Raw genomic sequence first — 16467 nt, forward strand, 5'->3', positions numbered from 1 at the left:
TCCATGAGCAAACGGCCTTAGTCTTATTCAGTTGTATTCTCAGTGCCTAGAACAGCTGGGCACGGGTATCAACATGATTAGATCTCAAAAATGATACCAAGTGAAAACAGAGCAAGTTACGTTCATGTAATACACCATTCATAAACATTTAAAAACTCAAGACTATACTTTGTAGTAAAAGTAGAAAAACAAACTGTAAGGCTACCCGCTGAGTTCTTGAGCGGCTGCCTCTGGGGAAGGAGCAAGATGGACTTCCAACTTATCTATAATGTTTTATTTATTCTTTTCATCACGTGACAAAATATTAACATTTGTTGAGCTTGGGTGGAAAGTATATGGGTATTTGTTATGTTATTCTTTGTATTTCTCTGTAGTTTTCAAATTAAAAAGCAAAACAAAATTAGGCAATAGAAAATACAGTGAACTCTCCAAGCATAAAAGTGACACTTTCTTCAGGAAATAAAAAGCCAAGCCAATGGGGATGAATTACAAGACCAAGAAAAAAAATCTGGGCCTGTCAGGTTCGCAGCCAGGAGAGTGAAGTACAGTGACTGACCCACAAAGAGCTTTGGAGACCTTTTTATTGTTTACGAATTGTAACTGAAGCTTCAGAAAACATACAACCCAACACGTGTTCCGATTCCAGTCCCCTACTCCCTAGAGAGCACAGGGATACCCTCCTCTCCTGCTGCCCACACCACTAGCCAGGACCCTGCCCTGGGGAGGCCACCTGCCCACCTTCCTGCTTACCCGGTGCTAAGTCACCAGCTGGGGAGGGGCCCTGGGGTGAGGTGGGGGTGGCCGGCTCCCAGCAGCCCTCACCCCCTGCACATATGCAGCCTGTGAGCTGTGTGTGGGGAAAAAGGGGCCAGTTTCTTAGACAGGGACCCCAAGGGGGAAAGAGAAAGAGCCCGTTCCTATTCACCCCCCGTCTCCAGACCCCGCTCAAGGGAAGCTGTCGTCATCATCTTCCGCCATCTCCTTGGCAAACTCCAAGTCTTGCTGCTCTCGCTCCCGCCGCTCCTGGGGAAAGAGGTGGATGACGTCAGTGGGGCTCTGTCACTCGGGCGTTACCCCAAGGCCAGGGGCTGCCAAAGCTTCAGAGCAGCGCCCAGCCCTCTTCCCTTTCTGTAAGCTCAGCCTTTCAGCCTTACCCAGAAAGGAGGCTTACCTCTGCAGATTCCAAGTCCTTGTTGTACGATTTGGGAGGAAACCTCATCGCCTGGAGCACAGCGGAATGAGCAGGAAGGAGGGAAAGAAGCAGAGGAGGGAGGCGCTCAGTGCGCGCTCGCTGCGTTCCTTCTGGGTGCTGAGCACCAAGACGGGAACAAGACAGGCCACTGTCCAGTTTAGCCTAGTGGGGAGCTAGGCGTGAAAATTATCACAACGTCCTGTGTAAACGCTAAAAATGGGGCCAGTGAGGAGAATTTGGAGGAACGAATGACTAACCCTCTCAATTCCATCGGGCTGGGAGAAGGAAGAGGAGGAAGAGCGTGCTAGGCACGGGAATGCGGGAGAGGCCTTCTGGGCGGAGGATTCCACGCGTGAAGGGCCTGGTCTGAGTTCAGCGGGGTAGTGGGGGGCTGGGGCTGGGGCTGGGGCTGGGGCTGGGGGTGGGGGAGGTGAGACACAGGGAACAGACCGCGAAGGATCTTGTGGGTCGTGCTGAGTATGGCTTTGCCAGATTTTAAGCATGGAAGCAAAATCCCTGGTTTCCCGAGAGGAGGCCAGGAAAAACTACGGCAGCCAAATAGTAGCCCTACGGTTTATACAATTTAGACTTCACTAAGTGCCTTAGCACAGTGACTTCATTTAATTTTATCAACCCTGTGAAGCAGGCAAGGCAGGTAATACAGGTTGAGTATCCCTTATTGAAAATGATCGGGACCAGAAGTGTTTTGGAGTTTGGATTTTCTCGCATTTGGGAATATTTGCACGTTACCCTTGTGGGCCTGCTTGTGTGGGAGAATCTGGACATGAGTGGAAAAGATACAAGGGTTCTTCAAAAACTTTGTGGAAAAATAGAATTAAAATACGAATCTTTCCATGAACTTTTTGAAGACCCCTGTATATTGTGGCTGAAGGGGGCTTGGAGGGTATTTTTTCCCCTGGAGATGATAAATATACTGTGTTGAGTGCTTATGTTTTGACTGTGACCTGTCACATGCAGGCAGGTGTGAAATATTCCACTTGTGGCACCACTTCAGCACTCAAAAAGTTTTGGATTTTGGAGCATTTGCATTTGGAATTTTCGAATTAGGGATGCTTAACCTATACCTGACTATCAGCTTCACAGATATGGAGAAACAGAGGATCAGAAAAATTACCGACTCAAATTTGAAACCAAAGCTAGAACTCTGCCCTCTGAATCCCTGTCTGGCCGTCCCTGGGGATGACATCCTTTAAAAGCAACAGGAGAAGGTACTGCAGTTCCACAAGCAATTGGCTGTGGAACCCTGGCAAAGTCCTCTCTCCCCTCTGGGCCCCCCACTCTGTTGTTCAGCGATCTTACAGAGATGGGCTGGGAATGGGGCTACAAACCAAGCCGATCTTCTGTGGGGAAACCATGGGTATGCAGGGAGGGGCGTATTGCTGCCAAGCTTGGCCCTGCCACCAAGGGCCCCTCACCTTGACTGACATGTTGTGGATATCTAGGCAGAAGGAGATGCGCTGGTGGAAGGCCAGCTGGGGCTCTCGGGTGGAATAGATGTCGATCATCTCCTTGGACTGGACATAACCCTTCTCGTGGTTGATGCTGGCCTCAATGACGCCATCACGGATGGCCTGCAAGCCCCCAAAGGGAGGAAAGGCATACAAAACCCAGCTTCAATGTCTGAGAGTACCCGGTCCCCTTCATCCCTTTGTCCTCCTTACACTGCCACATGCACATGCACACTCCATTTCTCTCTGGCAACTTTCAGGCTTCCTGGCAAACAACTGGCCCTTCCTTAAAAGACTACGCCACTGCTTCACCTATTCCCCTGTGGCCAATCTCCTCTCATGCCCACCCCTGAAATAGGCAGGAAGGTGACAGCCTGGGCCACTGTGGTTCCTGAGCCAGCCCCACCTTGGCAACAATGAATTCTGCATCTTCTGGGCTATCCAGCTGCAGCTTCTGAGCGATGTCAGCCAGGGAGATTCGGGAATAGGAGAGGCTGATCATGCGTACACCTGGGAGAGGAAGGAGCAGTGGAGTGGGCAGGGTGGGCACAGACCCTTCACCCATCCATGCACACCCACAAGGTTGGCTACATCCCTTGGAGAAGCCTAGTCTGCATCCTGCTCCTCCAATAGCCCTTCTGACCCTGATCCACACCTGTCTTGATCACGTTGTGTCGCAGTCGGATAATTAGGGTGTAGGTCCCATCTGCTTGAAACTTCTCCCCAAACTGATCCAGGACCTGGTTGAACTTGGCTAGGTTTCCTGTCCTGACAGCTGCAGGGTGGACAGGAGTGGATTAGGTGACACAAATGGGCTCATGCACCAGAGGCCACACTGGAAGGGGTCTGGTAGGCTCTGGGTAACCAGTCTCACCTTGGGTCAGAAGGAAGTAGGGCATGAGTGAGCGCTTGAGGGAGGGCTGTCGGAACTGCAGCCGGTCTGGGATCTCCCCCAGCAACAGCTCCACCACAATAAGAAGCTTGTGCACCTGGACAGAGGGTGACACAGGACACGCTGAGCAGGGAGCCCCACTGGTGGAAGAAGAAAATGAAGTGGGGCTTCACTTCAGTCAAACATACTGGGGAACAGGGAAAGGTAGCACTGTGGTTAGGTCCCCAGAGAGGGGAAAAGCTCCTGAGAACCTGTGCCGGGCACAGAATTGAAGCTCTGCTTTGGAGTCAGGCACTGGGAGTACCTGACCCTTTGGCCACACCAAGCCCTCAGCTTAATTTCCTCTGACCAACCACTGCTCTGAAATGGCCATGCTCTAAAGAGGCCAGATGGGCAGGTTCTGTAGCTCAGAAATGGCAAGGGAGCAGGGCTCAGAGGTCTAGGGAATGGAATGTGGGTCGGCCAAAGATGCTGATCAGGGAAGGGGGTCGATCCTGGAGGAGAGAGGTGAACGCCGCATAGAACTAGTCACCCGGGCAGAGGCAGCAGCATAGGAAGGGCCTGGCAGAACCTCAGTGAATGAGCAGAGTGCATGGATGTGAAGGCTGGCTGGAAAGCCAGGCCTTCCTCCTCCATAAAAACATCAAGTATTTCTGAATAGTGCCCACCGATTCAGCACCGTGCAAGGAAACTGCAGGAGAGGGGACAATGTCCTACCAAACAGGAGGGACAGGAACAGAGACAGTTAAATCACAGCAAGTGTCACAGGAGAGGTGAAGGGTTAAAATGGGTGGTGTGTGATCATGCCCACGTCTGGGCCAAGACTCTTCACCCCTCCACATATACCACAAGGTTGCTCTGTCCCTTGGAGTAATCCGTGTATGAGAGGAAATCCAAGGAAATAAGTGCCTTAAGGATCCTGACAAAGCAGAAAAAGAAAGGAGACGTTCCAGTCAAGGGAACAGATTAAAAAAGAAGCAGGAAAGTGTGGGGACACACTGGAGGGCACACAAGGGGCTCTCCAGGGAGATATGGTTGGGACCACAGTCTGGGAACTTGCCACTCCCAGTGCTAGGCTCAACAGCTGAGTGTGCAGACAGAATGCAAGGAAACACCGAGCAACTGAGTCCTTAGTTTCCTCATCCCTAGAATGGGCGCAGTAATAACAACAACAAACCTGGCCTGTCATCCTCACAAGACTGCTGGTCCTGCTGGACAGGCGATAAGGAGTAAGGGAAGCTTTCCGGGCACGGGAGAGCCAGGCCTGGGACCCTTCTTAGTCAGGTGTTACCATTTCAGCTGGGTTGGGGGAGGTGAAGATCAGGACCAGTCAGAAGGTCCAGAAATATTAGTGGCTTGAACAAGGGCAATATCAAAGAGTGGGCAAATACAAAAGACATGGAGACAAATGAATGGACAACTTATTGATGGGGAAGGAGGAGAGTGGGGTTGTTAGAGATGACCCCAGGGCTCCCATCTGGCTCTGGAAAGCAAGGGAAGGAATGATAAGGGACTAAGAGGCGTTTGTCTGGGACAAGCTGAATTCAAGGAGTCAGGGGGTACCTGCATAGAGGTGGTGGGGGATCTGGATCTGTAGGTCTGGTGTTCACGAGAGGGGTCAGAGTTAGGGTTATGGTTGAACTGTGTCCCCCTACCCTCCCAAATTCCTATGTTGAAGCCCGACCCCCAGTACCTCAGAATATGACTGTATTTGGAGATAAGGCCTTTAAAGAGGTGATTAAGGTAAAATGAGGACATATGGGGGGGCCCTAACCCAGTATGACTGGTGTCTTCATAGGAGGAAAGTAGGACACAGACACACAGAGGGAAGACCATGTGAAAATACTGGAAGAAGACAGCCATCTACAAGCAGAGAGAGGCCCTCAGAAGAAATCAACTGTGCCACCACCTGGAACCCGGACTGCTCTCCAGAACTGTCATGAAATAAACTTCTGTTGTTAAAGCCACCAAGTCTGTGGTGCCTTGTTATGGCAGCCCAAGCAAAGTAACACAAGCAGTGCTGTGCTGTGCTGAAGCATCACGGAGGTGAGGGCTGAAGCTATAAAAGCAAACAACATTGCCCAAGGAGAGAGTGTGGATTTTACTACGGACAGGTAAACTTTCAAAGTGTTCTGCTGAGGTGGTGAGAAGGACCAGAGAAAGAGAACATTGGAGTGAAGTGTTTGGCCAGTGCACTGCTGGTGAGGGAGCTTGGAGAAAGATGGAATGGCTGCTTGAGAGGGGAAGAAGCAGGGATGGGGGAACTTTCTGCCTGGAGACCCTTTAGCAAATAGCTGGTGGGCCAAGCCAGGCCTTGGAAGAGAAAGGAAGGAATGAGATAAAGAACACGGATAGAGAAGCTAGCTTGAAGTGAAAACGGGGAGAGTGAAGAGAGAGAGACACTCAGGTGTAAAGTGGAGAGAAAGCAGCTGCAGCCATGAGTACTGGACAGCCTTCGTCTCCTCTGAAGCAGAAGGCCCACAGCCTCCCTACGCAGAGTGTGGTGCCTGGACCAGCAGCACCGCGTCACCGGGGGCCTGAGAGGAATGCAGAATCACAGACTCCACCTCTGTAGCTTGCCACGACACTCAGGTGATACGCGCGCTCATTCAGTAAGCGGGCAGCACGGGGGTGGGGGGTAGGGCAGAGGGAGGAAGGTCTGGAGAGGCTGGTCACAGGCCCTCTCCCAAACATGCATTTGTTCCCACTTTCTACCTTCCCAGGGCTCCCTCGCCAACTGTGCACTGGCCACAGACCTCACTCCAGCCTCTCCTCCCACCACCTGGCTCCACCACAGAAAACTCTGACACCTTATACAGCCACAACAAAATCTCGTTTGAAAGCACTGCTTTACCCCACAAAGCTTCTTCCCTGATATGACACATTCTATGTTAATTCTACAATTTTAGTGATTTTTAAAAGAAACCTTAGTGTGGTCTATATTGTAAGCAATCTAACATGTTGCTCATATTCCCCATGTGTCTATAGAGCCATTCCCTTCTGTGAAAATTCTACTCTTCTTTCAAAAACCAGTTCAATTTTAGCTTTTTCTTTAAGATCTCTAATTATTTGACCAAAAACAAACCTGCCTTTCTCTGACCTTCTGAACAGAAACAAAATGAATCTCGCAGTACACTGACCTAATCACTGCATGTTTTCATCCTGTTCCCTGTCCAGGGCACACAGAGGTGGATGTCATATAAAGGCAGGAGCAGAGGTTTGCAGTTGGGAACACTGGGTCCGAATTCTGACTACGGGGCTCTGTGATTTACACAGGCCCTCAAGCCTGAGTCTTTATCAACATTCTTTATCTATCTCTTCGAAATACTGTCTCTAAGAAGTACCATTTCTTATCCTTCTTTCATAACCCTCAAGGTGCCTAATAGCAAGGCCAATGCTCCAAAAAATGCTTGGTGACTGGCAGCTCTTAGGTGGACAAGGTTTATCTCTACTTGAGCCACTCAGCCTTATGGAGATTTTTGGGGTTTCTTGGCTACAGACAACACTGTTCCCAAATGGGTATGTGAGGGACCAGGTGAGAGTCTGGAGTACATCTACACAATCCAGGCCCATGCCTGGAATGACTGTCAGGAGTGCTGGGGAATCAGGAATATTCTAAACCTATCACCCAAGGAGAATCCTCTGAATAAACTGTCAAAGGTGCAGTGTCTGCTTAATATGCTCTGAAAAATGATACCTACCAACAGTCATCGGAAGGAAGCTTTTGGATAATGAAGATTAAGCATGCCTCCCCTGGATCCTTTTACATGGGAAACTGAACTGAAGTGCTATCGGATGAGTAAGAGGCAAATGGACGATGGTGATTTTGGCTCACCGTCTGTTTGAAGCCGACAGCTGTGTGCTGAGGGGCCTTGCGAAGGGCATTGGTCATTGTTCTCCGGGCCTCTGAGTACTCCAGCTGGATGGCTTTGATTCGCCCTGGGCGTGGAGGAAAGGAGAGTGGATCCAGAGAGTGGCGTCATCCAACCCCCTGGCAAACCAGAGTGCCGAACGGGCCTCCAATGCATCACCCCTTAGAAAATTGGCACCAAGTGAGCCAGAGACACCTCCTGCTTTGTGCTTGGGCCCTTCTGCTCACCTGTGTAGTAGAGGTACCTTGCCCACTCATTGTTGTTGGCCTGCTCAGGGAACACGGACTTGGACACCAGCTTCTCAGCCTGGTCATACAAGCTGTAGTGTAGGTAGTTCCGCAGCAGGAGGTTCAGCAGGGTGGCCTGACCGTCTGCATCATGCCGAAGGGTGGCTGTCCGGAGCCGAGCATGCAAGAAGCTTCAAGAAAGAAAAAAAAAAAAAAGATAACAACTCTGTGAACTGCCTTTGATATTTGATACAAAGTGCTTTTCTTGTTACTCACTGAATATCCACCTACGACTGTCTAGGTGCACAAAAAGGACAAAACCTGTTCTCAGGGAACTTACTTTCTAGTGGGGCAGACAGATGATGATCACGATAAGATTTTATGTAGCATGACCAATGTGGTAAGGGCTAGGAAGAATCAGGGTTAAGTGCAGTGGGGAACGCAGGAGATGAGGAGGACGGGGTTATGATTTTAAATAGTTTGCTTATTGCAGGACTCACTGAGAAGGTAACAAATAAACAAAGGCCTGAAGGAGATAGGCAGAAGAGTGTTCTCAGCAGAAGGGAGAGCCAGTGCAAAGGCTCTGAGGAAGAGTGTGCCCAGCATGTCCAAGGAAGAGCAGGAGGCCCGTAGGGCTAAGAGGAGCAAGTCAGATGAGCAGGAGGAGGCAAAGTAAAGGAGGTCGTAAGGGGCAGACATGTCTGTCGGGCCTTATAACCTATTGCTGAGGACTTTGGCTTTTCCTTGAGAGAAATGGGGAGCCACTGCAGGTTTTGAGCAGAGGAATAAAATGTTTTCCAGCCTGCCCCTCCATCCCTAACCCCACTCAACCCTCCCTTGATGTGGGGTGAAGGGAAGAGCCTGGGGACAGTTCTTAACGGCACAGTGGTTATCATTTTTTCATCTAGAATCGGTCTGTCCTAGACCCCTCACTTGGCTCAGGGCACGGTAAGCACTGCCACATTTCCTGCTGGGCACTTTACATCTATCAGCTCATCGCCCTCTGCAAGTCCTCAGCTCTGTGGTAGTGACTGGACAAGTCTCTGACCCCATGGGCCTCAAGTGAGACCCTTGGCCGCCTGTACCTGCGCACCACATCCAGCTTGTCCAAGAACTCATAGACCCGGGCGTGATAATAATAACACTTTGCAGCCACAAGGTCTAGGGCCCGGCGGTTCTGAGTACTGATCTTCTGCATCAGGTCATCAGAGATTTTCTGTGCCTAGGGAGGAAGCCAAAAGAGAATCAAGTGGCAGTTCCTCAAAAGGTTAAACATTAAGTTATCATGAGCCAGCAATTCCCCTCCTAGGTTATATACCAACCTATCTGAGAGAATGGGTAACATATGTTCACACAAAAGCCTATAAGAAATGTTCATAACACATTATTCATAATAACTAGAAAGCAGAAACAACCCAAGTGTTCATCAGCTGATGAATAGGAAAACAAAATTTGGCATATCCATACAATGGGATATTACTCAGCCATAAAAAGGAATAAAGTACTGATAGATGCTATAACATGGATGAATCTTAAAAACATTATGTTAAGTGAAAGAAGCCAACACAAAAGGCTTTGGGATATTGTATAATCCCATTTATATGAAATGTCCAGAACAGGCAAAGCCTGTATAGAGACAGAAGGGAGATTAGTAGTTGCCAGGGGCGTGGGTTGAAGGGAGAGTGGGGAGTGACCACTAATAGGTGCGGCACTTCTTGGAGTGGTGGAAATGTTCTGGAATTAGTGGTGACAGTTAAACAACTTTGTGAATACAGCAAACCCTTGAACGACGCAGGTTTGAACTGTGCAGGTTCACTTATACACTGATATTTAAAAAATAAATATACTGGAAAAATTTTGGTTAAGTATGTCATGTATGTCCCAAAAGAATCCACTCCCCAGACAGTTATCGTACCCCAGATAGGTACAGAACAACCACTGCCAGCCCTTTCCCTGGGTGCCCAGAGCAGGAGTTGAGGGGGCCTCCCTGGATGTGGGGTCAAGTGCATAGTCTGGGGGATGTTCTTAAGAACCCAGTGATTATCTCCACTTCCTCACTATGGACAATCTCCCCCATCGACCCCAAGCAGTCATTCACAGCTCTCCCTGTATCCTGGATACCTCTTTGTAGCGCTTGCTGTTCATTAGGAAGATGACCATGAGGAGCTGGAGATAGGCTTCCACCTCAGGCAGGAGGGGTGCCGATGCAGCTTTTCCTGTCCGGGGACGGAACTGTAAATCGGCTTCTGTGTCCATGGGCTAGGGGAGGGCAGGAATTACCATGGAAAAGCTCAGTCAGGTCAACCAACCAAGAATTAACTGAGCACCCACAACGTATTTCAACATATATTTATTGTCCACTATGTGCCATGATTTTGCTAGGTGTTGGGGATACAAAAATAAAGATGACATAGTCTCTTTCCCAAGGAAGTCAAGGAGGCTAGCAATACGATGAAATACAATAAAGTACTGCAGGAGTGTGACTGACTACCTTACAGAATATAATGGGGACCAATGATAATGGAAGAAACTCTCAAAGAGCCTACAATCTAAGCAGAGAGATTAAACCACCACACCTGGAACCACTGCAAATCCTATCAGACACGGTTTAATGAAGTGATATAATTCTAGAAATGAAATCAGGAATAATGAGAGCAAAAAACTGTTTTTTGTGGGAACAAAGGAAATTTGAGGGAAACTGACATATACACAGTACTTATTTTCAGATCTAGTCACTGAAACTGGAAGAAATAATGCATAATAGTCTCAAAAATAATCATGTTTGGTGAATTCAGAGATGTGAAGGTTAGACAACACTCCAGGTAGGACTGGGGGAGGGCACATTTTCCCCCTTTCTCAGACAACTCTTCACTGTTCTGCCTCCAGAGATTTTCCGAGTTTTCACATCTATGGAACAGGGACTACATAGGATTTCAGGAAGTTGCAGGCAGCTGGGAAGTCAATGAGGTTTGAAATGGCTGAGACCTGGACTGTGCTGTCAACGATGAGGGCAATTGTACAGCTACAAAGGATAAGAAGAGGTCTCTCCTGGCATGGAAACTGGCATTAAACTGATTTCATCAGCATTCATTAGGTGCTAGGCCCTGTTGTAAGAGCTCGGTTCACACTCTTCCTTTCCCCCAATCTAGTCATCACATTTAACAAATGACGAAAATGAGCCACCAGGAGGTTAAGTTACTTGCCCGAGTCCCACAGGCACGAACTGGTAGAATTTGGATTCAAACTCAACTCTGCCTCCAAAACCTGTGTTCTTACCCACTGTTCTACACTTCCTTTATGGTGAAGCTTTGGAGGCAAAGAGCCAGTGGTACCTTCTCCTAGGACAACAGAGATGTCAGCCAGCTGGAGGAGAGGGCATGTATTGGGGGGTAATGGGAAACAAGTTTGCCTGGGAGGGTCCTAACTCCCTGACTTGGAAGAATGACACGGCAGGGCAGAAGGATAGTTCCCTTGTTACTGGGCAAATGGGTATTAAAATGGGCTGCTCTCGCTTCACTCCTCATGCTATAGCAGGTGATAAGACAGGTAGGTCTTCAGGATGGGAGATAATTACATCCTGAAGGTCTGAGGCCAAGCCTGCACCCTTTAAGATGGCCTGACCCACTCACCTCTTCCAGGAAGGATAGCAAGAAGTCTCGAGTGGCATTATTTGAGGTGAAGAAGCCATGCACAGCCTTATACAAAACATAGTGGTTGAGGCGCCGTGACGTGGAAGGTAGCATTCGCAGGGCCCTCAGCACGAATCTCGGCTCCTTGCCCGAAACGGCCTTCTCCAGCTGTTTCACGTGCTCTTTGATGTCTGTAGAGAACCAGAGGAGAAAAAAATGTTACTTCCAACTCCTCCTACTCCCCGACTACTATAGGCAAGTAGTTCTAGGGAGCCTCTTACAAAGATGGAAGAATGTGGCCAATCACCTTTTTTGCCCTAATGGGGTAATAAGCAATATTTATGGATTCCATACACTGATTTTAAGACAAATCAAGAGACAAGGAAAAATATAGCTGGGAGAGGGGATGGGGTAGATGGTAACAGGAAGAAAAGGAAAAACCAGAAACAAAAGAAATACATGGAGATTTATCATATCTCAAAATAGGAAAAGACTTCCTAAATGTAAACAATGGGACAAGTCACACACACACAAGGCTGATGAACATGACTTCAGAGGAAAACTTTCTGAATAATTGTATAAAGAAAAATACTTGCAGCAAATGGGACCAAAGATTCTCAATTAATTAATTAATTATATTTGGCAGCGGGCCGGTAGGACGATCTGAACCCATGACCTTGGTATTATCTACACAATGCTCTAACCAGCTGAGCAAACTGGCCAGCCTCAAAGATTCATTGTGGAATTTGAGATTCCCAACTTCCCTGATTTCTTTTAGGTAGGAGAGAACTTATCTGACAAAGTGAGCTAAACCTTTCCACTTAATAGCATGTTTAACTAGAAGGGTACAGCCTGCTTTGTATGTCAAGAAGTTACATGAGCATGTTGTGGATATATGTAAATTGTAGTCCAAGTAAGACACTTTGTCAAGTTTCCTCCATACTGAATTCACCTTTTTCTCGAAATTTTAAAATTCAGACTTCAGCATTTGCACTCAGGAGGGTTTTGTTCCAACATGAGCTCTTGTACTCTACCTAGATCTAATTTATATAGTGAGTCAAGAGGTAGAATAAATGCTCCCACATAGACTTTCTTTTCCTTTTTTCTCTCCTGTAGGTGTCAGTTGAGTTCTCATTTAGGTTTGTGACATGTAAAGTCCTGCATCTTAAGCACCATTGTTGTAAGGTGGTGTTTCCTAAACTTTCCCTGATACAGCTTTACCATTGTTGAATCTGAGATTGTCAACGTCTCTGATTTCTTTTAGGTAGGAGAGAACTTATCTGACAAAGTGAGCTAAGCCCTTCCACTTAAAAAAAAAAAAAAAATTCATTGTTTTATTCTACAAAGAGCTTGTATAAATGGTTGAGAAACTATATTGCTACAATTTCAAAATAAAAATGGACACAAACCAACCTACACAAAAGAGAAAAGATAAAGAGCTAGTAAACAAAAAATATATTTCACTAGTATTAGAATTATTGTAAATGAAAACATTTTTGAACTACCAAATTAGCAACATTTAAAAAATTATAACATAGTGTACTGTGAAAAGGATATTTCTGCTGGTATAATGTAAATCAGTACAGTTTTTCTGAACAATATCTATCAAAAACCTTAAAAATGTGCACCCATTTTGACCTATGACTGGGATCTATACTGAATTGTAAAAGTAGATTAAAAAACTTGGGCACAAAGATGATTGTTGCAAAGCTATTTATAAGAGCGAAAAATTAGAAAGAGTTTAAATGTCCAGCAGTAAGGGAATGCAATCAATTGGTTTCTCAGTCACCTTTGTATATCCAGCACTTAGCACAGGGTGCCTGGGCCACATTAATGATATAATAATAGCCAGATATTTGTGGAAGGTTTACTGTGTGTCTGCCACGTGCTAGGCACAGTTCTAAGCATTTTAATGTTCACAACAACCCAATAAAGTAGATACTATTGCTATCATTTATACAGATGAGGAAACTAATTCCAGGGCTTGTACTTTTTTTTTTTTTTTGGCGGCTGGTGGGTCAAGGGAGCCTTAACCACGCTATAAGGTATTCAATAAATGTTTCTGGAATTAAATCTTGATTATGCTTGGTAAAGGGACATGAAAATCCACTACATTGATTGTATATTGATAAATTTAAAAAAATTAAAAAATAAAAGGAAAAAACAAAACAAAATAAAATAATAAATAAATCTTGACTATGTTTATGGATATGTGAAATGAAAACACAAAATATAAAATTATCTGTCTTGAGTTACACCTTGATCCAAATGGCACATATGACTTGCTCTCAGTTATAGGAGAGCAACTCAAAAATTCATAGGGAAAAATGTAAACCATGGTTGGTCTTTCCCCCCCTACTTTAGACTTATCATACTTTCCAAAATTTCTACAATGAACATGAACTACAACAAGAAAATGGAGTGTTTGTAATAAACATACCTGGTAGGTAATGCTGAGTGGCACCTCTGCCACTGGCTATTATATTTTCGGTAAAAGAATCTCTCTTTATTAGATACCGATGCTATTGCTCAATTTACAGTAGGAGCTGATGCAGTCAACAACATCATATCCTCAAAAGCATTATCCAGGAGCAAAACTCTGCTTATTTCAATGTTTTTGAGCTAGTTTCTCATGTTAAATAAAAAGAAAACCCAGTAAGTTGTTTGGTCCCACTGGATCCAGAACCAGGAAAATAGCACCAGGATCACAGTGGGAAGCTCTGACTACCCACTCTAAACGTGAACAAGAAGCTCTCAGTGGGAAAACGAAAACGTAAACTTGGAGGAACAAGAGGACTATAGGGCATTGGGAACAGAAACCTAGAAGAAAAGAAACGAGGGTAATCGTATATAGGAATTTAGCCCCTAAGTGAGTATTATGAACTCAGATAAGGACGACGCCTGAGAAGTTGACAGTGTGCATGTGTTTAAACTCTTTAGAAACAGAATGCGAGTAAAGAAGAGCCTGAAGGGTGAGAAGAGCAATGGGACCGCCTGGGCACTTCAACTAGAGAAGTAAGGAAGCAAGACACTAATTACAAATGGTTCTTTTAGGAGGGTCTGCAAAGGCGGCTAGGACAACAGAAACCTTCTGCACATCCTTAAAACTTAGGGATCAATATCCTGTGTCATCCCGGCCCAATTTACACACATAAATACGAACACTGGTTTCTAGGAGGATCAATCATGTATTGGGGGAGCCAGAATCAGGTGGGTGGGATGTAAATGGAGAGGGAAGGACTTAGAAGAGAGAGTTCCCCAGACCCAGTGAGACCTAGACCTAGATGCAACCCCAGGTGGGGGGCTGGGGGATGTGAGGGGAGTAGTCCCCAGCACGAAGAGAAAGCTCAGTCATTGAGGCTGGGATCGGGAGTGTCAGGACAGGGAGGGCAGGCACTTGAGGGTGACCCCCAAGGAACCAGGAGTAGTGGAGGCTGAGGATGGGGTCTCAGGGAGAAGCCGGATCACCAGAGTCACTGTCACCCGTGATCTCTCGTACCCTCCAAGGTGACGGTGTCCACCTCTCGCTGGGAGTGCTCAGCCGCCGCTGCCGTCGCCTTGCCGTCTGCCTCCCCCGTTGACCCGCCACCCGCTGTCGCCTCTTCTTTCATCTCCACATCCTGGGGAGCCGGGGGCGGTGGTGGTTCTTGTTCATCTCCGCCAGGCGGTGGCTTCGCCTTGTCCGCGCCGCGGCGCCGCGCCGAGCCCTCCTGCTTCATGGCGCCCGGGGCCGCGGCCTAGTCCGGGGACGGAGGCCGGGGCCTCGCGTGAACTCTCGTGCCACGAACCAGGAACTGAGACGGGCCTGCACGCGAGAGCGGCTCGCTTCGGGCCGCACGATGACGGAGCAGCTACAAACCCCTTCCCGGCGCTGGGCCTTCTGGGAAATGCCAGGCTCGGCGGGTCGATGGCCGAGTTACAGGAGAAAGATATCAACAGCCGACGTGCAGGATGGAGGAGGATCTTCGTGGAAAGAGAGGGGAGGAGCCTGTGTAGGTTTGTGGAGTTCTCTCTGGAGGACTTCAGTGGGTTGATCATGTCCCTCTCGAGTGCATTTCTGTGGATGTCCACGAGAGGTCTCCTCAGGACTCTGAGCCTCCCCACCGGCGTGGAGTGGGTAGGACCTATCCGAGCGCGGGGCAAGATGACGTCACGAGTTGCTGGGCGGGTTTTGCACCCTAGCGCTCTTAATTTGTCCCTGGCCGGGGTCGCCTTGTTTTGTCCCCTGTCGGTCCGCCAGGCGGGTGCTCAGCGGCTGCCCGGTGCGTCCGGCGCGAGAGGGGAAAAGAAGGCTGCGAAGGTGGGGCGTGGAGCTAGGCTGTTGGGTCTAAAATAAACGGAACTGGAGAGTAGAAAGAATCCTGTGGGATCTGGACTTGCTTGTCGGATTTTAGTTTAGTGCTGAAAACAAGACGTAAAATCTCTGCGGCCTGCGGGCGCGGACAGGGGGAGGGTGCACTTGTGTGAAATCACTCCCGTTTAATAAGAGGATAGGGGCCCACCCTGTGTACGGCCCAGGGCTAGCACGTGGTGCGTGTGAAAGACTCAGCTCAAGAGTGTAGTCCACGGGGAGTCAGACGGTGCAGGTGACTGGACACTCGACTCTGGGCCGCGGTGTATTGTGAGAGCAGAGGAAAGAGGGTGGAAGCGCCTGTTGCCAGAGGCTTCAGGGGGCTGGCTGAGCGGGCCTTCATGCATCCAGACAGATCCTGTGGTGAAATGGTGAACAGCAACGGTGTGCCTAAGGGGAAGGACCGTGGACAAGGAACCCTGCCCGTTTACTTTTCAGAGGACTCCCTCAGTGATTCTGCAGGAGAGGTGAAGCCAGGAACAAAATACAGGTCCCAGTTTCTTAAGATGCAAAACAAAACCTTCCTCCCTATCTTGGAAAGTTTGTCTCATCCATAGATGGAAGTGCTGAGTTTTAGACCGTGGGCGGATCCTGTAAAATAACCTAGCCTGTGACCTAGAGGGCAGGGAATATGTTTTGACCATATCCTCCTTCATATTTGTATATAAAAGGATATCCTACATATCGCTTGTGACCTCCTTTTCATACTATTGCAGCAAGTAGTTCCTTGCATTAAACAGCCACTTGCTAAATGGAGAAATGTGTGCTCCACCTTTGGGGAACATGCCGTGACCAATTCCTCCCTAACTGTCCTCTCACCCCCAGGGCTGGGGGA

The 16467-nt window shown here is 47.9% G+C and overlaps 1 protein-coding gene across 1 annotated transcript; it reads right to left on the reverse strand.

The window, feature by feature from the left end:
- Positions 1–563: 563 nt before the first annotated feature.
- PSMD3 (proteasome 26S subunit, non-ATPase 3) lies at positions 564–15179 on the reverse strand. Its single transcript, XM_063110256.1, has 12 exons — positions 14781–15179; positions 11282–11472; positions 9774–9911; positions 8738–8874; positions 7653–7843; positions 7389–7492; positions 3536–3650; positions 3317–3436; positions 3068–3171; positions 2629–2784; positions 1172–1222; positions 564–1023 (listed from the first exon to the last, which is right to left on the reverse strand). The coding sequence occupies exons 1-12, from the start codon at positions 14998–15000 to the stop codon at positions 946–948; spliced, it is 1605 nt and encodes a 534-aa protein (XP_062966326.1). The 5' UTR covers positions 15001–15179; the 3' UTR covers positions 564–945.
- Between the last annotated feature and the right edge of the window lie 1288 nt (positions 15180–16467).

The sequence above is a fragment of the Cynocephalus volans genome, chromosome 10, assembly GCF_027409185.1.
Source record: "Cynocephalus volans isolate mCynVol1 chromosome 10, mCynVol1.pri, whole genome shotgun sequence".
Classification (NCBI taxonomy): domain Eukaryota; kingdom Metazoa; phylum Chordata; class Mammalia; order Dermoptera; family Cynocephalidae; genus Cynocephalus; species Cynocephalus volans.

Excerpts from the sequence above, each read along its gene's own strand:
- PSMD3 (XM_063110256.1), bottom strand. The coding sequence starts at position 15,000 with ATGAAGCAGGAGGGCTCGGCGCGGCGCCGCGGCGCGGACAAGGCGAAG. Across the intron at positions 3,437-3,535 it reads CTACTTCCTTCTGACCCAAG|CTGTCAGGACAGGAAACCTA; the intron begins GTGAGACTGGTT and ends TCCACCCTGCAG. Across the intron at positions 1,223-2,628 it reads TCCACAACATGTCAGTCAAG|GCGATGAGGTTTCCTCCCAA; the intron begins GTGAGGGGCCCT and ends GCTGTGCTCCAG.